This window comes from Canis aureus, chromosome 7 (assembly GCF_053574225.1).
Source record: "Canis aureus isolate CA01 chromosome 7, VMU_Caureus_v.1.0, whole genome shotgun sequence".
NCBI lineage: Eukaryota > Metazoa > Chordata > Mammalia > Carnivora > Canidae > Canis > Canis aureus.
Genome location: NC_135617.1, coordinates 5,418,153 through 5,445,013, shown reverse-complemented (window position 1 = coordinate 5,445,013; position 26,861 = coordinate 5,418,153). Strand labels below are relative to the sequence as shown.

At 49.1% G+C, this 26,861-nt stretch overlaps 1 protein-coding gene across 1 annotated transcript; it reads right to left on the bottom strand.

Moving 5' to 3' along the window:
• Positions 1-3,480: 3,480 nt before the first annotated feature.
• Positions 3,481-26,195, bottom strand: DDO (D-aspartate oxidase). The gene is made up of 5 exons (XM_077904890.1): positions 26,088-26,195; positions 24,207-24,382; positions 21,311-21,419; positions 17,131-17,307; positions 3,481-4,090 (listed from the first exon to the last, which is right to left on the bottom strand). The coding sequence occupies exons 2-5, from the start codon at positions 24,376-24,378 to the stop codon at positions 3,481-3,483; spliced, it is 1,068 nt and encodes a 355-aa protein (XP_077761016.1). The 5' UTR covers positions 24,379-24,382; positions 26,088-26,195.
• Positions 26,196-26,861: the final 666 nt, after the last annotated feature.

Below are 26,861 nucleotides of genomic sequence, written 5' to 3'. Positions count from 1 at the left end.
GCCAGGGAGTCGGCCACCTTGACTCCAAGGCAGGGAGAAGAGTGGGGCAGCTGTAGAAGTAGGAAAAAAAAAAAAAGACAAGGCTTTAGGTATGCCCTAAGTGGAGGCTGAGTGAGCTAAGTAGAAGGGAGGCATCCCGGTGATTGGTTAGGGGTGCGTACGTGCTGTCTCTAGTTGGCCCTAAGTTGAAAATGGGCCCCAAATTAGGGAAGCTGTCAGCTATCAACCAAGTCCTGGCCATTTGGGGCCAATTGCTTCAGAAATGATTGGTTAGGGACGCCGGGGTGGCTCAGCAGTTATGCTCCTCCCTTCGGCCCAGGGTGTGATCCTGGATTGCCCGGGGGGAGTCCCACCTGGGGCTCCCTGCATGGAGGCTGCTGCTCTCTGAGCCTGTGTCTGTGCCTCTCTCTGTGTGTGTCTCTCATGAATAAATAAATAAAATCTTAAAAAAAAAAAAAAAAGATGGGTCAGCTTTCTGGATTGTTACTAGAGATGGCAATCTGGCTTCCTGCAAGTCCGACCCATAGCAGGCAGGCTCCCTGGGCTGGTTATTGTGGATAAGGGAGTTGGTTTCCTGAGCCCGCTGCCACAGGTTGGGGGTCAGAGTTCTATTTTTATATATAGCCTGGCCATCACCCATGTGTATATTCAGTGTCTCATCTTTCAGACAAAGGCAGCTGACTCTGGGCAGCTGACCTGCAGCCAGCAAGGTTATTCCCAGCATTTCTAGGGAGCCACTCTGGGAGGTGGCTAATTCCACAGGCCACCTTGCCCAGAAGCGCCAAAGGATGCACCACTCACGTGAGCACAACCCTCCTAGCTCCACGCCCTGAGACGACGGAGAAGGCAGGCACTGGTAGGGGTTACGGTGGCCCTGGAGTCCCAGGAGGAAAGGAGGGAAGAGTGCTCCAGAGTTCTCAGCTGCCGTTGTCGGCTCACACTCTGTGGGCAGGTTTGAGCAAATGCCAACGCGGGGGTCCCACACCACCCTCCAGAGATTCTAATTTAACATAGCAGGCTGGAAATCAGTATTTTTTTCAAAACTTCCCAGGTGATTCTAGTGTGCCGCCCAGGCTGGCAGCTAGCTGCTGACCAAAATGAATAAACCTCCACGAGACACGGGGAGCAAACATTTAGCAATTAGTGAAAATGAAATCAGGGCATGGAGCCACGACCATTTTCTCAAGAAGCCCTCAATCTTTGGGTCTTCCAGTTGAACTAGAAAAATAAAATGCAGACTGACATAGAGTAGCAAATAGAGCAGCACAGAGCGTGAGCCTGTGTATCTGGAATGGAAACACCGCAGGATCTAAACCTGGGCATAAGGAGCAAACGAGTGCACTTAACAGCGCCGTAAACACAACCGAACCAAACCTACCTTGAGCAGCAGTCTTGATCTTCATGATAACCATTAAACATTTTACGTCCTCTCTTTCAAATGCCATTTTACCATAACATTAGTTCTCACAGACTGTGATGAGCACACGCACGCGTGCGTGTTGTCAACCCGCTTGTGTGTTTCTCAAATACTTTGAAGAGAACAGTCACATTTGGGGCATATAAACTCCCAAACCTTAAAAGAATCGCACACTCACTCCACACAGCTGGGATCCATTTTTCATTTCTAGTCATTTCTCAATTTTCAAATTTACCAATTTATCTGAACCTGATACAATACCACCCCCTGGTGGAAACCTATGGGGAAGAAGCACACTTGATGGAGGATTTTAAATACTGCAAGGAAAGATGAAGATCATCTAGTACACTGGTTTTCTCTCTGTCTCTCTCATTCCCCTCTCTCTCCTTTCTCTCCCTCTCTCCTTCCTCTAGCAGAATGTTCTCTTTAAGAAAAATCATATGCAAAATTCAGTGAACAGCAAAATGGAGCTATGCTGGGGGCTTCCTCTTTCCCACCTTCTCATTGCCAACTTCACATCTCCCCTCCTCCCAACCCTGGGATGTCTGAAATAGAACTTATTATCACTAAACACAAGCCATCTCCTGCCAAAATTAAAATTAAAATTTACATATATTTCTCCAAATCTTCCTTATCTTAGTGAGCAGCCCCTCCTTTACCATTCACTAAAGCCAAAACCCTCCTGAGTGTTCACAATACACACGAACAGATTAACTCTGAGCAGACCTGTGTTGAGAAACCAGGTTAGATTTATTTATTTCAGCAATTGCCAGACTCATTTTATCATGACACATTTCCCCCTCTTCCCAGTAGTTCCCCCCCCCCCCCAACAACTTGCAGAAAACCCTTTGGATATATTTCATTCGGAATGGTTGTTCCATCTTAATCAGCAAATTAGCTCTTTGGCTGCGCCTGGTACTTAATCTTCAAAAATGCTTAGGCAAAGTCAACCACACAACACAATCATTTGTGGTAATGGACAGTAGCACCCTTAGGGGCCTGACCCCAGGCAGCTATTGAGTCGATGCCATGTCTGTAGGTGACTTCATCCCCGTCCTCTAACCAGCTGAAGGGAGGAAGAGGTTGCCACTAGTACTAGCAGCAACCATGCTTTGTCTTGTCTTAACTGTGATAATCTCTTAAATTTGTTGTATGATCACCGTATGATCATTTTATTCAGGGGGCTTATAATGCCCCCTTGAGCACAACCCACAGGCATCACGGGCAGCTCTGCAGCTGGCAGTGACTCAAGCGTTTTCCATACCTTAGCTCTTCCCGTGGATTTATGAGCCCCAAGATGTCAACACCCCCACAGCCTCCAGCCCCTGTGTAAATTATTAGCGCAGATCTTTGAACACCAGACCTAAGAGAAATCTTATTCTGTAACAAGTATTTTATATATATATATTATTCACATTTACTTATTTTATTTTAAGATTTTATTTGTTTATTCATGAGAGACACAGAGAGAGAGAGAGAGACAGAGGCAGAGACACAGGCAGAGGGAGAAGCAGGCTCCATGCAGGGAGCCCGACGTGGGACTCTAACCTGGGTCTCCAGGATCACGCTCTGGGCTGAAGGCGGCCCTAACCTGCTGAGCCCACCCCCACCCCCACCCCCAGTTGGGCGGCCCTGGAACAAGTATTCTTTTTTTTTTTTTTTTTAAGATTTATTTATTTATTTGTGATAGACATAGAGAGAGAGAGAGGCAGAGACACAGGAGGAGGGAGAAGCAGGCTCCATGCAGGGAGCCCCACGCGGGACTCGATCCCGGGACTCCAGCATGTGCCCTGGGCCAAAGGCAGGCGCCAAACCGCTGCGCCACCCAGGGACCCCCTGGAACAAGTATTCTTAACAAAAGTAGAGTCATGCCCCGCTGGGTGGTTAGGCCTCCGCTTGGGCCCAGCGGTGCGTGGCTCGTGGGTTAGACTCCTAGTCCTGATTCGTCCGGAGCATTGGCAATTTGGAGACCAAAAGAGAGCAGCTGAGGAAGCCTGCGTGCGTGCGACGGGAAAGTTGGGGGGATCCACCTGCGGGCGCTCAGCGGGGCGGGGTGGGGGTGGCTACAACCTGGGCGCGGGGGCCGCGGGGTCCGCGGGGGGCGCGGGGGCCGCGGGGTCCGCGGGGGGCGCGGGGGCCGCGGGGGCGCAGCTGCGGGCCAGCAGCGCGGCCTCCAGGGCGGCGCCCCAGTGCACCGCGACGCCGCCGCCGCCGTGGCCGTAGTGGTGGACCACCCGCAGCGTCCCCGCCGCGCCGCGCACCCGCTCCGCCTGCAGCCGCACCCCGCGCCCGCCCGGCCGCAGGCCCACCTGCTCCCGCAGCCCGGCCGCTCCGCGCAGCGACGGCTCCAGGGCGCAGCAACGGGAAAAGATGTCCCTGCTGGCCTCGGCATCGGGGGACAGGTTCCAGTCCCCCTCCTGCCTCGTCCCGCCCAGCACCACGTCGGAGGCGCCCGGATAGACGTAGGTCAGCCCGGCCCCCTCCCGGATGAAATGCTTCACCCACGGGGCGCGCACGCGCAGCACCTGGCCGCGCACCGGGAGGACCTCGGCGTCGCCCGCAAGCTGCCGGCTGCCCAGGCCCGAGCAGTTGACCACGACGTCGAAGGCGGGGTGCAGCTCCCACAGGTCTCCCAGGCGCCGGCTGAGGATCGGGACCCCGCTTGCTCTTAACCTGGGAGGAAGGAGAGGGACCATCAGGTGCGCCCCTGCACCCCCCCCCCCCAGGGCCCGGCCAGCGACTGCCTCTGAAACTGCAGGCGAAATGAAGCCCTGTTCCAAAAGTCCAAAACGGGGGACCCCTGGGGGGCTCAGCGGTGGAGCCTCTGCCTTCGGCCCGGGGCGTGACCCCGGGGTCCCCCTCTCAACCTGGGCCCACCAGTTTCCAGTTCCCGGGGTGCCCTTGCAGAGACGGTCTGTGCACTTACAAGCAAATATGATGTGTATGGATTTACCCAAATGGTAACCTTCTCTTTTAAAAAAAAAAAATTATTTTAGGGACACCTGGGGGGCTCGGTGGTTGAGCATCTGCCTTTGGCTCAGGACGTGATCCCAAGGTCCTGGGATCGAGTCCCACCTACACTCCCTGCAGGGAGCCTGCTTCTCCCTCTGCCTGTGTCTCTGCCTCTCTCTGTGTGTCTCTCATGAATAAATAAATTAAAAATCTTTTTTTTTAAATGTCAAAACTAAAGAAATGTGCTGTCCTTTTTACGTTTTGTAAGTTCCTAGATCATACTAGATGCTCAATCAACACTAAGTTAATCCGTGTTTTAAATCCCAGAGCATTTTTTTATGCTGTTCATTTGGCACCTCAATTTGTAGCCATAGACATTTTGTCTCCTATTGTTAACTCTTGCATGTTCCCTTGCATTATTACAGTCTCCCCAATTAGATTTTTGGAACAGGGGTCCCATTCCCCACTTTATGTCTATTGCAGGAATGTTAGCATGAGAGGAATGCAAAGTATTTGCAGCAGATGCAGTAATAGTTGTGGTTGATAATGATATTTTGGACCAAGTATATCGATATCAAAAAGAAATGGCTTAGGGGACCCCTGGGTGGCTCAGCGGTTTAGCGCTTGCTGGCCTTTGGCCTGGGGTGCGATCCTGGAGTCCTGGGATCAAGTCCCATGTCAGGCTCCCGGCATGGAGCCTGCTTCTCTCTCTGCCTCTCTCTCCCTCTGTGTCTATCATAAATAAATTGATAAATCTGAAGAAAGAAGAAGGAGAAGGAGAAGGAAAAATGGCTTGGAGCATCTGGGTGGCTCAGTAGGTTGGGCATGGGACTCCTGGTTTCCACTGGGGTTGTGGTCTCGGGGTCATTGGATGGAGCCCCACAGGAGGAAGAAGAAGGAGAAGAAGAAGGAGAAGGAGAAGGAGAAGGAAAAATGGCTTGGAGCATCCAGGTGGCTCAGTAGGTTGGGCGTGGGACTCCTGGTTTCCACTGGGGTTGTGATCTCGGAGTCATTGGATGGAGCCCCACAGGATTGGGCTCCCAGCTCAGCAGAGGGTCTGCTTCTCTCCCTCCCCCTCTGCCCCCCCTCACTCTTTCTCACACGTGTGGGCTCTCTCTCTCTCTCTAAAATGAATAAATCAATTTTTAAGGGAAATGGCTTATCTAGATCCTGTAAATCTTTTTTTTTTAAATTGTGGTAAAATACACATAACATTAGGTGTACTCATTCATTTTTAGGTGTACAGTTCACTAGCATTAGTTCTAATATATTCATCTATGAATTTCGTGGTAATACTGGCCAACATATTGCGACGTGTTAATATTCTTTAAAACAATGACTGTAACGAAAAAACTTTTACAAAGAGTTGAGGCGCACTCTCCCCTTTACCAATCATAAAACCTTGGTCAGTTTATTTCATTTCTGTGACCTTTCATTCTCCATCCGTAATTTGGAGATACCAGCATTGACTTCATAGACTCCTTGTGAAAATGAAGTGAGACAGCATCTGGGAAAAGTCTGATAGATCCCCTAACACACTGTAGTTCCTCAGTAATTTTTTTTAGTGGGGGGGGCGGCAGGAAAGGGTGCCGTTGCTATGCTACCACAAAATACAAGACCCGCTATCTTGTCCAGGGGTTTCCCTGCTTTGCACACCCATCTATCACTTACATTCAATGGTTTATTAGCCTGTAAGAATGACATCTGGGCTTCAAAAAATTTTTTACACTGATTATTATTTGAACATTATCTTGATTTTGCTAGTAATAGATTGCGGATTCCACGTGTTGATAATCAAACATTGTGCCCTGCGTTCCAACTATTCTAATTAAAACTCAATTCTTTTCCTAATTCAGACAAATAAAGGAATTTTACCAGCCTGGTGACTGGACTGAACTGAACTTGTTTCCTCAACTATTATCGTGGGGTAAGAATGCTGAGTCCACAGGGTTTTTAATAAAGATTATGTAAGAATTCAACAAACGCAAATGCCCTTCTCTTCCATTTCACGGTCTCCTCCTGGTCACTACTGATGGAAGTCCACTCTCTACCTGGAGACTTCTGAAATTATCCGCAGTTGGGCTGTTGGAAAGGCCTGGCAAGCTTGCTGTGCTGAGTACCTCGCAGGCCTCTACCCCAGGGTGGAACTTACTGAATGTGCCAGGGACCCGTCATCCTCGCACTGTTGCCATGCAACCCTGTGGTGATGCCCCATCTCTGTTATCCCTCGGGTGATGCATCAGGCGGCACCAGGGTGTAGGAGGAAACCAGACCTGGAAGCTGTAGGTTGGGTGACCCAGCACTTTTACAACCACATGAGGTAGTTATTTTATCCTAGAGGTTTTGAATGACATGGTTGGGGGGTGGGTATAAGCAGGGTGACTTTCCCCGTAGGGCTTCCTGCAACTGAGCAAGACCTCATTCTAGATGGGAAGAATGCCTTGTCCCACCCTACCTTGAGGAAAGGTGGGACGGGGGACTCAAGAATTTGTGGTCACTAAACAGACCCCGACCAATGTCTTCTGGTCATCTCTCTAAAAGCCAAAAGTGCCCACCTTCACCAAGCCTAAAAGTCAGCCCTCTGCAGGACTGTGTCAGCCTGATGCATAAACATGGGGGGTGGTTGTCGTTAGAGCCCCTCCTTCAACTCACTGGGCATTTCAGCAAGAGGGAAATTGAGCAGATGTAGCCTCGAGAGGGATGGGGCTCCACTAAGTGCTTCTACACACACACACACACACACACACACACGCACTACCTTCCAGAAGCAAAGGGGAGTCCCCTCATCCTCTTCCTTCTCATGGGACTGGAGGCATTCCTGCACCCCACCTCCCATCCCTGCCACAGCCTAAGCCAGGTAAGAGAGGAATCCTCCCTCCTGATATAGGGAGGTGGGGGTTCAGCAGGGAGACTCATTGAGGGAAACAGGACACAGGAGAAAGACAGGGGTCCTTGTGAGCTCTAATACGAGGAATGGGGCTGCTTTGACCACAGCACTGGGCATAGAGCTCAGGAGGGAACTGGGAGCGGGAGTTCAGGTCAGGATGTGGGGTGCAGCCCAGCAGAGACAAAAACGATGGGAGCAGCAGGGCCAAGATACTGCCCTGGAACCATATGCTCCTGGAATTCGCCTGTTGACACTTACACCCTAAATTGTTTGGGGAACCTAGTGAGTAGAAACTGGGGAGGAGGGGAACAGTGTTTTTGTTATTTAAGATTTTTGAGCACTTTTCATCTTGCCAAAGGTAGACATTTTAACACTCCCTTTGGCAACATCTTGATAGCTTGTACCTTTAATCTGGGAATATTATCCAAATAGGTCTGTAGATTAGTTTTTACAAAGTAAAAACTCTTAGGATGCCTGGGTGGCTCAGGGGTTGAGCGTCTGCCTTGGGCTCAGGGCATGATTCCGGGGTCCTGGGGTTGAGTCCCACATGGGGCTCACCGGAGGGAGCCTGCTTCTCCCTCTGTTTGTGTCTCTGCCTCTCTCTGTCTCTCATGGATACATAAATAAAATCTTTTAAAAAAAGAAAGCAAAAGGTCTCTTCTAAGGATCCAAGATGACTATGGGGTAAGAGGGTACATGATTGTCTGCATGAAGGCCAGGATGCTTCTCTGCAAACCAGACTGCTTTTGGAAAATCGATCCCCACCAAGGAGGGTAGAGAGAAGAGGGGATGACATGGTGTCTGCCCAGCTGCTCCTCACACTGGCTGGAACATTCTCATTAGAAGGCGAGGGCCAGAGCTTGAGGGGACGGACTTGAAGAGAATTGGTGAGAGTCAGGCCTGAGCAGGGCTGCCATGCAGTGGAACCCCAGTTGTCAGAGCGAGAAAAAGGACAATTCTCCCCACTGCTGGTAGAAAGTTCGTTGGAATGAGGAAAACAGCATTGAGTTTTTGAGCCACTGATATGAGGTTAGCTTTGAGTGGAGAGAAAGAGTGAAGAGCTAGGAAGCCATCACTAGAGATGCAGAGAGATGCAAGGAGGCTAGGAGAGGATGGTGGCCAAGAACCTGGGTGGGGGGAAGGGTTGGCTTTGCTAAGCATTGTGTTATGTATTTTGTATGCAATATTAGACATGGTCAATTAAAAAATTTAATCCTTGCTTCAAGCCAAAAGCACACCACCTTAATAAAAGTGATCAGAAAATCAACTATGTCCAGTATATTTCAAAATGAGGTAAAAAGGAAACCTAATTTAAAATCTCACTTGGCAAATAGTACTATGCACACAGATTCACAGAAAAAGTCCACTGTTCCCTCCAGAAGTTAAAAATAAAGCTCCCCTACAACCCACCAATTGCATTAATAGGTATTTACCCAAAAGGATACGGAAATACTCATTCAAGGAGGTACATGCACCCCGATGTTCACAGCAGCATTATCAATAATCACCAGACTATGGAGAGAACCCAGTTGTCCACCGACTGATGAATAGATAGAGAAGAAGTGGTATATGTATAAGTGGTATATGGTATACGCACATGTGCACGTACACAAACACACTGGAATATTACTCAGCCATCGAAAAGAATGGTATCTTGCCATTTGCAGTGACATGGATAGAGCTAGAGAGCATTATGCTAAGTGAAATAAGTCAGTCAGAGAAAGACAACATATGCTTTCACTCATACGTGGAATTTAAGAAATGAAACAGATGAACATAGGGGAAGGGGGGAAAAGAGAGGGAAGCGAATCATAAGAGAGACTCTCAACTATAGAGAACAAACTGAGGGTTGACAGAAGGAGGTGGGTGCAGGGGATGGGCTAGCTGGGTGATGGGTCCTAAGGAGGGCCCTTGTTGGGATGGGCACTGGGTGTTGTTTGTAAGTGATGCATCACTGAACTCTACTGCTGAAACCTATATTATACTGTATGTTAACTAGACATTAAATAAAAGTTTGAAGCAAAGACTAGGTCATACAACTAATAAAGCATAAAAATATAGGACTTATTCTAAATATAGAAGAAGTCCGCTGTTCCATCCTAGTGACACTTAATGCAGCTATACCTAAGATAGCTTATAATAGCTCTTCAATATACATATATATGCACATTCTGCATGTGGTAGGAATGTGAACAATTTGTGCTCAGAGGATCAATGGTGGTGTTTTCTAAATATCCTCAGAAATTCTTTGAACCCTTCAAGCCTAAAGCCTAATTCCCCTCCCTTTGAATGCGGGCTGAACCTAGTCACTTGCTTCTAATGAATATATATCTATATAGATATATTTATATCTATCTATATGCATGTATTATATATATATACACACACACACACATAGACCCACACACATATATAAATATATAAAGTAAATACATGTATATCTGCAATATATGCTATACGATCCTGGATTTTCTTTTGCTGCAATGTGTATTATTGGGACAATTGGAAAAATTCAGAGAAACCTACCTGAATAAGGTCTGTAGGTTTCAGAAATGTACCCATGTGAACTTAATGCCCACATTCTGATAAGTTGACGTTGGTTATGTAAGAGAATGGCCTTGGGTTTAAGAAATACCTATTCAGTATTTGGGGTAAAGGGGGCATCACATCTGCAGTTTACTCTCAAATGGTTCAGAAAAAAAAAGGTGTCTATTTAGAGGGAAAAGGATAAAGCACATCTGCAAGTTTGAAGTTTGGGGAATCTGAGTGAAGACTATGTGGGATTTCTTGTCTTTTATAATAGTCTAATTTGACCCGACGACATGATCTCATCTGAGGCCGCCCCCGCCCCCCCCCCCCCACATTTCCTTGCGATGCGTATTCCAACAAACCAACCGATTTCCATCTCCCACTCGTCAGAATATCCATCCCTGCTTAGACCACTCCCTGGACTTGGATTACCCGCTCCCCGCTTTCTTCTGGGGAAGGGCAGCCTCTGCACCCCTGGTGGATGGGGCCCAGGGTTTCTCTGAGCAGGGTGGCCCTGGAAGGGACAGCTGCACCCCCCGAAGCGGGCCAGCAGCTAGGGCCTCAGGGACCTGGTGCGCCCGTGGAGCTGCCCTGAGGCCTGCCCGCAGCCTCCACCTCCTCCCTGCTCACCTCCTTGCCACCGTCATCCTGCACCCTCCCGGCCGGAACCTCCCAGCTGGAACCTCCCACTTGATCCTCGAGGCCAGGCAGCCAAGGTGGGGGGGGGAGTGGTGGCTCGAGTTAGACATGCGTCTGGGACTGTCATTTGTCCACGGCTGCTCTGGCTCAAGGTGGCAGGTGCTGGGTCGGGGCAGAAATATCTAGACGCCTGGGAAAGGGCAGCTGAGCCCCAGCAGCGAAGGGCATGTTCGTCTTGGGGAAGCCGGGCTCTGTCTGCTACGCGCAGGAAGGCACCTTTGCAGGCTGGACGTGTCTAAGGCAGGGTCCATCCGGCCCGTTCCTGATGCACGGTCCCTATTTCTGTCCAGCTGCAGGGGGAGCCACACAAGGTGTTTTTCAGAGGCACTGCTGCGACTCAGGCCAAGGGGGGGACAGAAGCTACAGGGGATGGGAGGCAGGGAGAGGAACCCTGAGGCCTTGTTACCCCAGCGGGAAGGAAGCTCCGTGTGGTCAGTGCTGCGGGTGCAGGCCTCATCGGGGCCACGGTATAAAGCGTGGCCTCCCAAGAGAAAGCAGTGTACCTAGGCTACAGGGTCCCCGGCACAGAAATGGGGCGCCCAGCTCTCCGGATGATGTCAAAGGCAGGACAATCTTGATCCAGCCGGAATGATTTATTTAGGTAGGACGTCTGGCAAAGAGACAGGCTCGGTTGACTTACTGCCTCTCTGATTCATTTCCTGGAAGGGGCAAGGAAAAAGCAGCAGAATCTGACTCCACTGGCTGAGGATATAAAACATGATCTGCATGGTTGATTAGCCCTCGGAGGGGTTTTTGTTCTTTTGTTTGTTCTGGATATCATCAGGCATGGCTTCTTTCTTTCTTTCTCTCTTTTCTTTTTGACAGGGAGACGATGCCTTCTGTTCTTTGAAGAAAAAGTTAACGACCCCAGTTGTGGTTAAAAACATTTTTTTTTTTTTTTGGTCCTTCCTGGAAGCTTATATTATTTCAGAAGCATAGAGCTTAGGACGGAGACATTGTTGTGTGTGTGGCTTGCTGAGTGAAAAGCCTGTTTTTGAGTCAGAACAGTGTAGGCTGAACACTCACATTGTGTAGAAGGGGTGTAGGAGGTAACACCGCAGACCCTGGGTGCGAGGAACAAGCAGGGATTGTGTGACTCCCCGCTGGGGTGGCCCTGGTGGAGGAGAGCCCACGGGGTGAGCCCGGGGGGGCCCACCCCCTCACCCCAACTCAACACGGCCCTGCCTCCCCCTTGGCTTGAAATCCTCCCCTGGGAGGGCTGCCTTGGGCATGGAGGAGTTGGTTCTTGCCCAACGAAGCCTCCCTCAGGAGGAAAGGGGACATGTGGCTGCCTTCCTCCCTCACGTTGGCCTTCTGGCCAGATGTCAGGCCCTGAGGGAAGAGGACGGCTGATCTCCACAGAGTGGGGGCCCTGTGTGCTACCTGTGCAGACCTCTTGCAGGGGCTGGGGTGAGAGGAAGAGGAAGGTGTGAGGGGCACAAACGTGCTGAGAGGGCGGGATGGGGTTGGGAGGACAAGGGTGTGTGCACTGTCTTTGTCTGTCTGAGGCACCCACGTCCCAGCCCCCCGTCGTGGTGGACGTGTGTGTGAAACAAATGGGCTGACTGAGACCTCCCCAGGACGCTAGGGGGGACAGGAGCTGCCCCTCAGGCCTCTTCTCCCTGACGCTGTCACCTAAAAACAGACAGGAAGCGGCGTGCTCCAAGGCAGGAACCCCAGCCGACTGGTCCTCAGGCCAGTGGCATCGCTGTCAGGACGCGGCTCCCACGGGCACAAAGTACCACTTGACCCCAGGTTATTTTAAGTAGAGTGAAATGCTGACGGCAGGCCTCCAACTCGTGAGAAGGCAGCGGGATTTCTCCCAGGTCTTCACCCCCTGTTAGAGATTAGGCCTGAGAATTAGGTTGTTATGGAAATAAGGGGCCTGTTTTCCTGATACTTTAGAAGCAGGGAGAACAAATCGTCAGATACTATTTGTCTCCATGTGAAAGCGGTTGAGGGGGCCCCCCAGAGCTAAGCCATTTCTTCTCAGCCAGAGGGGGAGGGTGGCTGGGATGGGGGCCGTGCTGGGGACTGGGCCTCACTGGGTCAGCCTGGGGATGCCCCTCGTCCACCTGGAGCTTCCCACTGCCTACCCAGGGCAGCCCCAGGGCAAACCGGGAGGCTTAGAAAGACTCCTCAGAGGAGGGACAGAGACAGTGGGGGTGAGGCTGGCCTCCCTGCCTCTGCTCCCTCCTGGAGCAATGCCACTTGTTCCGGGGGCTGGGGACAAGGCTCCCTCTGCCCCCACAAAACTCCCCATCTTCCAAGGACCTTATCTACCATTCAGCTCTTACTTAAGCAAAATGAAAGCAATGCACCCTCTCTTCCAGGAAGAATTTCTATTTAAGTTTTCTGTCTAGACTTTATACCCAATGCTTCACTGAAAAATTAGGAGAAACTACATGCACATGCACACACACACCTAATTACCATAAGCTCAAGACTATTTCTAGGACTTAGAGGTTACCTTGGCTGACCTGAGTTGTACTTCCCTTCCACTGAGCCACTTAGAGGACCCCACTGTGGCCCTCCTCCAGCTGTGCATGAAAAAATGAGTATGTGGGGCCAAGGGATGCACCCAGCAAGAGCCCTCCGCTGTCACTTCCAGTCCATGAGCTGGGAACCCATGATTCCCACATTTTCTCCCTACTTCCAGGGCCTGCCTGCATTGTCTTCTTCCGAGGGGCAGACCATGCCACTGTGCACCCTTCCCCAAGGGGTGGCCGAAGGACACCTATTTTCAGGGGTGGGGGAGTATGAATAAAGCTTGGGTGCATGGACTAGGGTGCCTCGTGGCATGTACCTAGACCCCCCTGCCACCATGCTCACGTGCAGCACTCCTGAGAATCCAAGAATTCTAAATGAGAACTTGACCTTTTGGGTGGTTGCAAGTCCCATTTGTTAAAGTAAAAGGATAAATGATATTTTATTTAATGATTTGTTAGCTTGATGTGGAACTTTTAAATGTTCACATGTACCAGTGTGGGCTCCTGTGTGTGTTCTCCCAGGCTGGACACGGTAGGAGAGGGTCTGATGTTGGGTGTGTTCTCTATACCCCAAAATCACAACAGAAAGAAACTTCAGGGAACAAAGGGAAGTAGAAGGGAGGCAGAGTTAAAAGTAGCTTATGTCTCCACTGAATATATAAATTTAAAATGTAGCGTTGCGTCGGGTTTGTCTTAAGGAAAAGATGGAAGGAAATATTCATGAAAAGAAAATGTTTTCCTTCTCACAATTGGAGTGCGTGGAATGCTGTTGTGTGCCCAAAAGTAAGAAAGTGCAAGAGAGAGAGAAAGAGAGGGAGAGGCAGACAAGTCAAAAAGACACAAGAGCAGCTTGAAGGGACTCCCACTGGCCAAATCTTAGTCAATTTGAAGCTCAAAATAAATAATAAGAGTAATAGATTATAATGCACTGATTAATATAGGAATTCCTATGCCCATGGTGAAATAAATCAATGATTGAATAAATATAGGGGTGGGGAAAGGTTTTCCTTTTAGGGGGAAGCAAACTAAACATAGAAGGAGTTAGAAATTATCCCCTGGCGGGGCACCTGGTTGGCTCTCTGACTCTTGGTTTCAGCTCAGGTCATGACCTCAGGGTTGTGAGATGAGCCCGGATTCCAGGGAGCCTGCTTGAGATCCTTTCCCCTTCCTCCTGCACCTACTCCCACTCCTCCTCTTGTTCCCCTCTCCCATGTGCTCACTCCCCCTCAGATAAATAAATAAATAAAAAGAAATGATCATTTGGCCAACATTACAATCATGATGGAGTCAAGAATCATGAATGGATGCTAAAACTAACAGGTGAAAGTTTGGATGAGGAACAGAGTATTTACACGATTTCAAGGTGAATCTTGGCCAAGCATTTAGTAATTACAAAGGGAAAAAGTAGTAATTTCACACTAGAGATAACTGGCAGGCCGAGTGATCACCGGAAGGAGGCCAAACTGACACCATGTGCCCCCTGATATGATGCCTCTAAGGATTCAACATTCCTTCTGTGGGGTTCCACCAAAAACATATAACGTCAATTTGATCATGAGGAAGTCTCAGACAAACCCCAAGTGAGAGATGTCCTACAAAGCAACTGGTTTGCACTCTTCAAAGCCATAAAGGTCATACGAGAGAAAGACCACTAAAGAGGTGTGACAAGTAAATGTAATGTGTGACTGCGGATTTGATCGTGTTTAGATATCAGGTGTATCTATATAAGGACCTCACTGGGTCTTTTTGGGGGATAACATATGAATAAGGTCCAGAGATTACAGCTTCAATACAAATACCAAGATTTTTATCATAGCACTCTGCTTACGTAAAAGAATTTCCTTGCTCCTAGAAAATATACATGGCAATATTTAGAAATCATAGGGCAGCATGTCTGCAACTTACTCTTAAATGGTTCTAGGGGAAAATGTGTATATATATATGAGGGAGAGAGTGGGAACAGCATTTAAACTGTTAGGAATCGGGGTAAAGGGTTATACAAGTTCATCCACTTCCATCATTTCCGTGTCCATTAACATCCCTGACCCCCCACCATTTCCACACGGAGAAGCCAGCCTTCACCAGTGTCTGGGATGGAGAACGAACACTCTGCAGGCTCCCCCCTTCCCCGCATGTGCAGAAGACCACAAGGATCCAGCCAGGTTTTCTAGAGCTTCCTGAACATGGAGGAAAAAGTCTCAAGACGCAGAAGCCAAGCAATAGACTTGGGGGTAATAATGAAACTTCAGCCTCAAATGATAAAAGTCTCCAATGACACCTCACTCGTTAGACTCAACACCTTGCAAACTTTCTTCCATTTTTTTTCTTATCATAATCCAAGAAAATGATGTACCAGAATGACGGTAAAGCCCTGCCACTTGTGGCATGCCTAATAATTCCCCTTTATCTGAATTTAATTAAGATAAAGCATATGATATCGCCATCTCAAGTCACTAGCATTAACATTTTCAATTTCCTATTCCCGGTCATTTTTATAATACAAGGACAAGAAGGAAAACTGTAGGGGCAGCCCCGGTGGCTCAGCGGTTTAGCGCCTGCCTTCAGCCCAGGACGTGATCCTGGAGACCCAGAATCGAGTCCCACGTCGGGCTCCCTGCATGGAGCCTGCTTCTCCCTCTGCCTGTGTCTCTGCCTCTCTCTCTCTCTCTCTCTCTTTCTCTGTGTGTGTCTCTCATGAATAAATAAATAAAATCTTAAAAAAAAAAAAAAAAGAAAACTGTACAACATTGCCCCGGAGGGAAAGATCGTGGTGCTGCTGCAACTTGACTATCGGCTGGTGGGCAACTTCATCGTGCAATGGCTCGAAATGTTCATTTAGTGGGCTGATGTCTACAGGTTCGAATTGAGCATGCAAACACAGTTTAAGGCCCAGTGAACAAGGCATAAAAGAATGAGTTTAGTGAAAACTGGGACTCACAAAAGGAAAATATCCCCTATGAACTGCTAATAGGTAAAAGTGAGAAGAGCACTTATCAAGCTACAAAGAGGTACCATATGGTTCCTGACATGAGCCTAACAGACTTAGGCTCCCTCCTCTGTGCTCCCAATCTACCCTCAAAATCTGTGCAACTCTTACCATGCAAGTTACTGTAATTGTTAATTCACATGTATAAACACACACGTAGATGCACATACACACACATGCACACCATCACCCCTACTAGACTCTCAATTCCTTAAGAAGAGTGATCACATTTTTTTTTTTTTTGACCAGCTTCTAGCACAGGGCTGGGTTCAAGACATAGATGCTGAGCACAGAATTGTGGGATTAATGAATTGTAGGAATCAATTACCCTATAGTCCACACCTGGGACCGGATCATTGGTGCCACCACTTACCACAAGTCACTTTTCCAATGTTTACACAATAAATCACCTTGTCCCTATTTATGTACCAAACATACAGATTTGGGGGTTGAAAGAGCCAGTGTTTCACAACCCTCAATACGCTTACAATTTCCAGACTAAATTAGAGGGATTTATTGTTGTGTCTCAAATAAAGGTGCTCTTGATGTGTTTCCTAACACTCTGGAATCAGGAAGTCCCGAAAACCAAATCAAAAATGCAAGTTCAAGGTATTTTGGACTGAACTTGATGAGGAAGCAATTGCCTAATACAGATAAGACCTCTCAGGTGTAGAGGTCTTAATTATAACAAAGAAAATATGGAAGCTATTTGCTTTATCACTAGTGAGAAAAAAATTTCAAAAACAGTTGATAGTAAGCTTAATAATTCTCCATCTGAAGAACTGGAGCAAATCATATAATTCTAGAACTGGGAGTGTGCTCTCCAAACGTCTCCATTTTACGAATGAGGAGGCTAAGATATGGTTTCAGTGAGTAGGTTTCACTTACTGGTAGGCGAGGGACCAAGTCATGCATCATGAAGAAGAACCACGCGTCATGTACCCTCGAAGATGGATGTGTTACCACCAGTGTGGTATCACTTACTCCTTGTGACACAAATACGTCTTCAGATTGTTTGACAAAGCTCTGGCCGTTGTGAGCCACAACACACGCTGCAGAAGAGCTCTGAGGGGCCACGGGGAGTTTTCTGTACATATTTTATGGGTGGCTATGAAATTACTTATGGCCATGACACTAATAAAGGAGGTGGCAAGGAGCCATTTCAACTGACCTCTTCTCCAACCATGAGAGGTAGGTAGAGCTTTCACACTTCAGAGTCGTGAAAGCGTAACCGAACACATGCTGGGGGAATTTCTTCAGTTCAGCCTCGGTCATTCTTCGAAACCCCAGAACCACATCGGCCCAGAATGGCACTTCTTCAGTAGGAACACTCCGAAATATCTGCCAACTCAAATACGTAAGTGGAAAATTTTCCTGAAATTTTGTGAAATACATTTCCCGAGAACCCCCAACCCCATGACATTCTCTAAAGCATTTTACAAACCCACTTCCTATACCCATAAAAAGAAAAAGATCTATTCTTCTATTCTCTTGGGTTTAGATCATTTGGCAGTTAAATTTAAAATGTTCATGACATTGGGGGGAATGAGACATTTTAAAAGTTGTGTTCTAAAAATTAGATTTAATTCTTTTTTTTTTTTTCTGCAAAGCTGTTGCTCAGATTTTCTTTATTTACTTATGACTATGGCATTTTTGAGGAAAGGTTTTGGTGTTTTGTGTAACATTTTACATAAGTTGTAAGCATCCATCAGAAGTTTTAAGGTTGCCCTCAATTTTGAACAAAATACCTAATTTGAAGCAAGCCATGGTGGGCGTACAGGAGGCAGAGTGTGAGTTATGAGTTAAGTTGTGGGTCATCCCCTCATGCCGTCAGTAAGAGAAATTGTGTCGTCAAGAGGAGCCCAGTTATTGTTAAGCCACCAGCATGGCCGAGGTGGATGAGGCTAGAATGCTACTGGTGGTTAACCAGCCGGTAGTAGTGCTACCAACAGCTGCTAGGACTGTGTTTGGATTTGCAAGCCTTGGTTTGTTTTCATCGATAGGAATAAGTGCTGTACATCACGGCTGCTCTAAAATAGGAAGGAAAATCACCTTACTGTACCTAGTTGCTAATGATGTGGTCATTCGCACACCAGAATTTATATATCCCTCAGTAATTTATTCAAAGGGGTCCCCAGGGAAGGTGTGAATGTCGTTCACTACAGGGCTCCTTTCTGGGCTTTCTTGCTGCCTCATTCTGCACACCCTCTCTGGGCTAGATCGCCCCTCCCTTATCTTCACCATCGTCTACAGGCTAAACACGCTGAGGGCTATGCCTCCTGAGCTCCAAAGCCAGACTCAGACCAGCGTTGACTTTCTTTCTGCCCCCCATTCCACATGCCACCAACTGCCAAGTCTCAAGTCCCATCATCTCTCTTCTCAGGCATTCCTCAATCCCCTCAAATCCCCATTGTCAACACTTAATCAATTATACCACCATCTCTTTCTCTCCAAACATCTGTTCTCTACACTACAGGCAGGATATTTTTGACATGTAAACATGATCAGTTGGTTCAATGGATAACATCTCTCAATGGTCCCATTAGCCTGAATGTTTTCAGTCTTTCCAACACACCACAGTCGCCCTAGACTCCGGTCTGTGCCTATGCGGTTCCCTCTACCTAGAATGCCACCCCTTGTGTCCCCAACCCTGTCTCTTCCCCCTTCACTTCTACAGTGTCACCAGACTGACCTACGCACACTCATCTGGATGGGCTCTGCTGAAATATCACTTTGTTCCAGGTAGCTTCTCAAACTTTCCAGAGGAGGTTATTCTCCAGATATCCACTCCCATGGTACCCTGTACTCTTCCCTTGGTAACTCATGTCCTATTTGCAACTAGTTAGATTTAGGATCTTCTCTACAGATCATGAGCTATATGAGGGCAGGACTGTGTCTTTTTTTCCTCAAAAATTCACTCAACATATATTTACTGAGCATTTACTATGTGCTAAGCAGTGTGTACTAAATTGCTTGTTACTGTATCACTAATACCTAAGGGAGTACCTGATACTGGGGAAAGCTGAATAAATTGTTTTGGAGAAATGCATAGATGAACAGATGAATAAGGCTCTACGCTTATGCCAAAGGTGCTCAGGACATTTGTGCCCTTGACTTCATCTGACTGATTCAAATCCTATGTTTTGTGGAAGCAAATGGTATAAAAATCACTCATGTGAGAAAAATAAATAACTCTTTTAGACTAGCTCGAAGTACATTTTTAAAAATATCTTCCATGATGGTTAAACCCTAGTCTTGAAAGGACGTTTACATTTTAGACACGACTGTTTTCAAAAGTTACTTAGAGACAAAGTTTGTGAGTTAGATATGGTCACATTGGTTTTGTTTTTTGTTTTCTTTTTTAAGATTTTATTTATTTATTCACGAGAGACACAAAGAGAGAGAGGAAGAGACATAGGCAGAGGGAGAAGCAGGCTCCATGCAGGAAGCCCGATGTGGGATTCGATCCTGGATCCCAGGATCACAGCCTGAGCCAAAAGGCAGTTGCTTAACCACTGAGCCACTCAAGCATCCCGGTCACATTGGTTTTGGACAAAACCAAATTGTGGTCATAAATCAAGGAGAACAATTTTTCTATGTGATTCGTCAGCTGAAGTTCTAGTATCAATTCACCTTCAGAAGGTAGAGCAGAAGTCAAAGTTGCTACTCTGTCTGGGTGTAGACTGTGGGAACCTAGTGGCATCAACACCGTTAGTGATGGTGAGGGAAGGCAAGAGGAAAAGCATAGAATAGAAATCTGCCTGATGCAGGTGTGTTCGCTAGCAGAAAATGTCAGGATTGCAAAGGAGGAGGGAGGACAGGTTTTTCTCAACAGTATAAAAGATGCAGTGGTTTTGAGAACTTGGTAAAAAGCAAACAACCCTCTGCTCTTCAGAAAGCTATAGGGCATTACTGTGTTATCACATGGGATATGATGGACGGCATGTGTGTTATATCACAAATTAAAGACATAAATTAAAAGTGACAGGATGGTTAGTGATCTCTTTTTAAGAACACATAGAAAGATATTGTCATATTCTAAGTGTTAGTTTGTGTTAGAAATGCTGAATAGTATTGTTTTTAACTCTTTCATTTAGGGGATCCCTGGGTGGCGCAGCGGTTTAGCGCCTGCCTTGGGCCCAGGGTGTGATCCTGGAGACCCGGGATCAAATCCCACATCGGGCTCCCAGTGCATGGAGCCTGCTTCTCCCTCTGCCTCTCCTCTCTCTCTCTTTCTCTCTCTCCTCTCTGTGACTATCATAAATAAATAAATTAAAATATATATATAATAAAAAAACTCTTTCATTTAATTATGAACTCCCCAAATCAGATATTAAGAATCAAATAGACGGGCGCCTGGGTGGCTCAGTCAGTTAAGTGTCCAACTCTTGGTTTCGGCTCAGGTCATGACCTCAGAGTCATGAGATCAAGTCCTGAGTCTGAGTCCACACTGGTGTGGAGGTTGCTTAAGATTCTCTCTTTCTGGGGCCCCTGGGTGGTTCAGTGGTTGAGCATCTCTCTTTGGCTCAGGTTGTGACCCCGGGGTCCTGGTGTTGAGTCCCGCATCAGGCTCCCCATAGGGAGCCCGCTTCTCCCTCTGCTTGTGTCTCTGCCTCTCCCTGTGTGTCTCTCATGAATAAAGAAATAAAATATTTTTAAAAATTAAAAAAAAAAACCTCTCTTTCTCCCTCTCCTTCTGTCCTTCCCAGAGTAGCCCCTGCTCATGCACACTGTCTCTCTAAAAAAAAAAAGAGTCAAATAGAAATGTCCAAATCATTTCAAAAACACCAAGCTCGGTGTTTACCTGCTATATGGTTTTTTGGCCATATTTGCGAGTCACTGCATAATCCCTGAGGAAACTCAAAATAGTATTTGTGATGAGAAACTGTAATGTTGTTTAAAAGTCTAATACTATAGGGGTGCCTGGGTGGCTCAGTCGGTCAGGTGACCAACTCTTCAGCTCAGGGCATGACCTCAGGGTCCTGGGATCAGGCCCCTCATTCAGCTCTGTGCTCCTTGTGGAGGCTGCTTAAGATTCTTCTTTCTCCCTCTCCTTCTGCCCCTCCCTTGAGTACCCATCCGCCCACCACTCACTCACTCTCTCTCTAAAAATAAATAAATAAAAACTTTCTTTAAAAGTCTAATACTATATATACTAATATATAATTGATATACTAATAACTTGTCTCCCTTGAGTTCTTTGCAGGAAAGCCTAAAACGTTCTTCAAAATCCTCCCGTGTCTAGTTCAGCACTCTGCTCACAGCAGATGCTCGACAGTATTTTATGTTGAATTCTAAAGTCCATTAAGATCATTCTAAATTCTAAAATAACTTCAGATTTCCTCTCTTACCCAGATACCAGATGAACACCAGCATCTTCAGCTTCTGCAGAATTGGCAATTGCAAATAGATGATCAAAGGTCTCTCTAAACCACTGCTTCTGCTTGGGAATGGGTATGTCTGTAATCATGGGGGAAAGCAAAGCATGAACAGAAGGGAAGTGGCGATGATAACTATGCTTCAAACAAGCCCCTTCCCAGAAACTGGGAGAAAACAAAAGAGGCAGGGGAGGAACATTTAGATAAGGTACCGCGTTGTGGTGGAGAATCTATCAGCAACCAGAGTTTTGAATGCGACACACGCTGTTGACTTATATTTTATGTAAAGATTAATCATCAGAGGGTAAATTGGCCGAGCAGGACAAAATCTGACATATGAGCCATCTGGAAGGTGGTCTTTGGCACTAGATACATTCTAGATCTTGACAGATGCTTGATCAATCTGAGCAGAAGTTAGTTCAGGCTGAGTGAAGTTTCCAGCTGGCCACACAGTTGAAACAATAGAAGAAAGAACTTAGAACCTCTCTCCTGGCCTGTGGGGCCCAGGTCAACCAGAACAGAGAACGGACTACATCGATAGGAAGCCCAGGTTGCTTACCCTCTGATACAAGGAGACAAGGCCTGTCTCGTGGAGCTAAGCTCCTCGGGAAGGACTTGCTACAGCCCCGTCCAAAGCTGCCACTGCCTCCACCCCCCTCCACTCCATGGAATCACACAATAGCTTAGAGTCCCCGGGTCACTCGGCACCGCCTCCCTGGCACAGCACCGTGGGTCAGTGCTCCGTGTCAGCCAGGCATCCCTGCAGTGGCCACCTGCAAGAGGCTGGACCCAGATCCAGCTTCTGGAAGGGCGTGGGCCTATCGGAGATGAAATAAGGGTTTTTGGTTCAAGCCCCAAAATAATAGCGTCCAGTGTGGTCACAGAGAGCAAGCGTAATCTGGAGAGGTGCAGACAAATCCAAACGGGGTAAGGAATTGGGCCATCTGATCCCTATGGAAGGGTCATGAGGGAGAATCCAGGGTGGGGCTAGAGACTGCTGGGTGGGGGGTGGGTGGCTAAAATGGGGGCAGCCACCGAGGAGGTGAGGCCCCTGAGGCAGAGAGTGTGCTAGGTAAGCTCTGCGTGGAGGACTGTCCCTAGAGTTCACAGTAGAGATGAAAAGGCCTCTGGAGACATCCTGCTCCCCAAAGTCCCCAGGTCAATGAGGGCATCTCAGCCTGTGGGGTTTTATGGCAATTCACTTGTTAAAGTGCCAACAATATTTAATAGTGGGTCTATGCTGTCGTCTTTAAATCGTGTGTCCATGTGAGCTCAGCCCTGTATTCCAAAGCTGCAGACTGGGCAGAAATAAAGAAGGAATAATAAGCTTGCAAAAAGAGCGAAATCAGACCTCACATGGATTACACCCCAACAACCTAAGCCGGTGCTGGGGGCTGTGTTGAAACGCAGACCCCTGTTCCCATTTTAAACTTCAACAGCAAAATAGTGGCTGCGACTCACATGCTGTAGGAGTCATCCCTAAAGAACGGACAATTCGAATTCAGCGGTGGAAAGAGCAAGCGAGCCGGGTGATCGGATTCCTGCGCGAGGGCTGGTAAGATAACTGCAGCTGGAGTAGTGGTAATAACAACCGCGGTTGATAGAGCACTTTCCGGGCCTGCTCTAACTGCTTTATGCATCCTAACTTACTGATCCTCACAGCAGCCCTTGGGACACGTGTGGTCCCCCTATACTGACAGAAGACATCACTGTTATCACTGGGGTGGCCTGAAAGAAGCCCCAAGAGAAAACCGAAGCCCTTATTCTGGAAGCATCAGGAAGAAACACTCTCTGATCTCGGGGCCGCCTGGCTGAAGGGTGGGCTCGGCCTCAACGGCCCGCATGAACTCTTAGATGGGCCTCCGTCTTTGCAGTTGGTTCCACGACTCTCCTGCGGCCTACTGACCACTCGCCCGGGCCTGGCGCAAGCAAAGGAGCTCCTGGACAATGGACAGAAGAACTCTGCTCACAAGAGAGATGCCCAGAAGGTACGCACTAGCATCCTGCAAACAGCCCGGGTTCCTGGGCCTATTTCCTGTACATGAGTAACTTGGATTTAAAAAGGGGGGTGGGGGGGCAATGGGTGGCTCAGCGGTTTGGCACTTGCCTTCGGCCCAGGGCGTGATCCTGGGGTCCTGGGATCAAGTCCCGTATGGGTCTCCCTGCACACAGCCTGCTTCTCCCTCTGCCTGCATCTCTGTGTGTCTCGTGAATAAATATATAAAAGCTTTTAAAAAAATAATTTTAAAAAATAATTTAAAAAGGTAAAATTAAGAGGAAGAAAAGGAGTGGGAATGAGAAAGTAGAGCCAGGGAGTATAAACCTCGTTGGCTGCAAAGTGATTTTGGCTTTTGTTGGATGCTGCTTCCCGCCTGCTGCTCTTTCAAGTGAAGAGTACAGAGTGGAAAGGATGTGGGAACATATTAAAAAACAAAAACAAAAAGAAAGATGCATCTTTCTGTCCGAGTACCTCTGCCTGATGGTCTGTCCAGGGCCTAGAAGGGATAGCTTTAGCCCCACTGCAAGTGATTTGTGACCCGGTGGCCCTTACGGTCCCGGTGGGGACCCTGAGCGCTGCCCATCTGGGGTCGTGAGTGCTCCTCACTGAGCCCCTCGAGGCGCGGCCTGTGTCCCAGGTCCCCGGGCCCTTGAGGATGCTCCACGGACGTGTGGTCCAAGCCAGACACGAAGCTTTGTCCGTCGGGGCCGCCAAGGAGTGTGAGCGCCCGCGGCCTAGTGCAGGCCCGACCGCGGCCCGAGAGGTAGGCCGCCGTGGCAGGCACACGCACCAGCAGCTGGCTGTGCCACCGCCCCCGCCACAGTCCCGCGACAGCCGTCGTCGCCCACCGACGGGCCGAGTCCCTCTCACCTGGATACGTGTGAGGAATGAGCATCCCGGCTGCCACGTCGCTGGTGGTGTGAGGAGTGACCTTGTCTGCGACGACCGTGACGGCGCACGGCGGGCCCAGCCGGGAAAGGCACAGGGCGGTGGAGAGCCCCACCACGCCGGCCCCCACCACGGCGACCCGGGGCTGGTGCATGGGCCTGCGGGGACACGCGGGCGCCGGGCCGGGCCTGAGTCTGGCGGCGAGGCCCTCCGCAGGTCCAGGCTGTCCCGGCGGCGCCCCTGGGGCTCAGTGTGGGGGGGGCAAGGCCTGGGCCCCGCGTTGCACACGAGCACAAAACCAGCCTGCGGGGCCTCCAGAGCACACTTCTGCTCATTCCGCCCCCTCCCTCACCCCCTTCTCCTGCGGCCCAGCCTTGTCCCCAGGCACAGATGCCCTCTCTGCTCCCAAAGCCCCCTGGGGGGCAGCCACTGGGAGGACGTGGCCAAGTGGGCAAGTCTGGAACTCGGCCCTTACTGTTTACAAACCGGTGTTTAGTTATAACCGTGAGACAGGGGGTGTGAACACCTGAACCCCACCTCCCCTCTCCCGCCCCTCGCTCTAACTGGAAACCAACCCTCGACTCCCCCTCCCTGCCTCCGTCACAGCCTTCCCCACCCACCCCTGCCTCTTCCCCTCACCCCTGTACCTGAGACCGCACCCTCTGAGAGCAGACTTTCCAGATAAGGAACCTGGATTCCTTTGCCCACTCAGGTGCTGACTCAGTAACTTGGAGGGGGGGTGGGGGGCAACCCATGGCCTCCTGGCCTCAATTCCCTCATCTGCAAACCAGGCCGTGTGAATTCTTTATTGGTTCCTTTGGGTTGGAAATAAAGACCCCCAGAGGTTGTTCCTTCTGAGAGTCGGCATGGAAACGCGGGAGGTGGACATGCAGAAGCCCGAGACTGGCGCCCTGCGTGGGAACAACTAGGGGTGGATGAGGCCCGACTCCCTCTCCCCGCACAGCTGGGCCCCAGGAGCCCACTGAGCCCTGCTCTGCTGTCAGCTTCCCCGACCACTGTGGCTTCCCACTGTGCTTGTCTTTCCACCCGTGTTCCCACTCTCTAACTCTCTCTGGGTCTCAGGTTGAAACTCCAGAGAAAGGAAATGCAAGTATGCCAGCCGGTCACCGTCATCTTCATCAAGGTTCTAGCACCAGGCCGGCTCAGTGGGCTCAGCCAGCCTGTAATGGGCTCTTGGCACAGTTGCCCTTTCCCGCCCGATCAGCAATAGGCAGGTGGACACCTTCTATTCACAGGGGTCCTGTGGTCTAAATCGTGGCCACCAGGCCGTCACAGTGACCTTGGCCCTGGAGGGTGCCGGGCAGTTCTGCTGGGAGCGGGGCAACCTGGCGGTGTCTTCCAGCTCTGAGGGGCTCTGGCTTGGGGATCAGTTAAAGTCCTCCCATGAGGGTCAACGTGTGTCACTTCTATCTCTCAGGCGGTAGATGCATTTCCTCCCCGCGAGCTCATGTGCTTGCCCCCCCCCCCCCGGCCATGGGCCGACTAACTGAGAAGGAACAGGTTGGCCAGGACGCAGGGAAGGGCCTGGTGCAATGGAGAGACCCGTGGGGGCGGGCAAGCTGGAAGAGCAGAGCCCCACCCGTCTCCCCCCGGGGGGGCAGAAGGCACCCACCCCTCCCCTCGCTGGCTTTCCCATTTCTTAGGTTCCCCTGCCCAGCGACTTTCTCAAAATAGCCAAGTCGAGGGGAAAGTAATCTGTGGCTGAGAATAGCTGGCTGCCAGGGAGGAGAAAAGTGAGCCGGCAAGGGGGTACGTCCTGGCCCTGCTCCCACCAAGACCGCCCCAAGCCCCCAGAGCACATACAGGGTGACCCCCGAGCTGCAAGCGGAAGGATTCCAGTACCTGTCTCAGCAAAAGCAGCCTTGGAACCCACAGAAGGCTCTGGCACCAACACTTGTTTTCCCAGGGAGTGGTTGGTCTAGTGCCCTGAGAGACACAGGGGAAGTAACACTGCTTCCCATTGGGGAATTTATTAAGGACATTCCCTCTAATCTCCCTCTCCATTGGCCCACCCCCCCTTCCCGGGTCTCTGGGTCTCTGTAACTTATTTCCCTGGAGAAAGGAAGGTTAACTTCATTTCGTAAGCTCCATTGAACTGTGGCTCTGCCAAACCCCGAGAGCTCGTCCAGCCTCAGCAGCTCTCCTCTTTCTAGTTTGCACACCTTCCATCTGGCCACCAGTCCGGGGGTTCACCAGCTGATTTACAGGCACGGGGCATAACACGTGAACCTGCCCCCTGCCAGCAAGCTCTGGCCAGAAGCCATGCAGGTCTCCTCACTTGTCTCTTCTGGGTCAGTGGGTGGGGGCAGGAGTGGGGGCAGGCTGAGGGCAGAATAACGTGGTTGATCACTAACAAGATGACCTGATTGCAGTTGGAAAAAGTACTCGGGAGATAATCGAGGATAAAAACCAAAGGATTCTTTAGCCCACATAGTCAAATATTTGCAGAGTCCACCATGTGGTAGATGCTTGACGACAACCAACTGGTTGTTGATGGGGAAACAGTCTGATGTATCAAAATAATAATAATATTGTAATTAATATATATTTATCATTAACCATGGGGTAGGTGCGTGTACACCACCATATAATGCAACCACCCTCTGAAATAGTGAG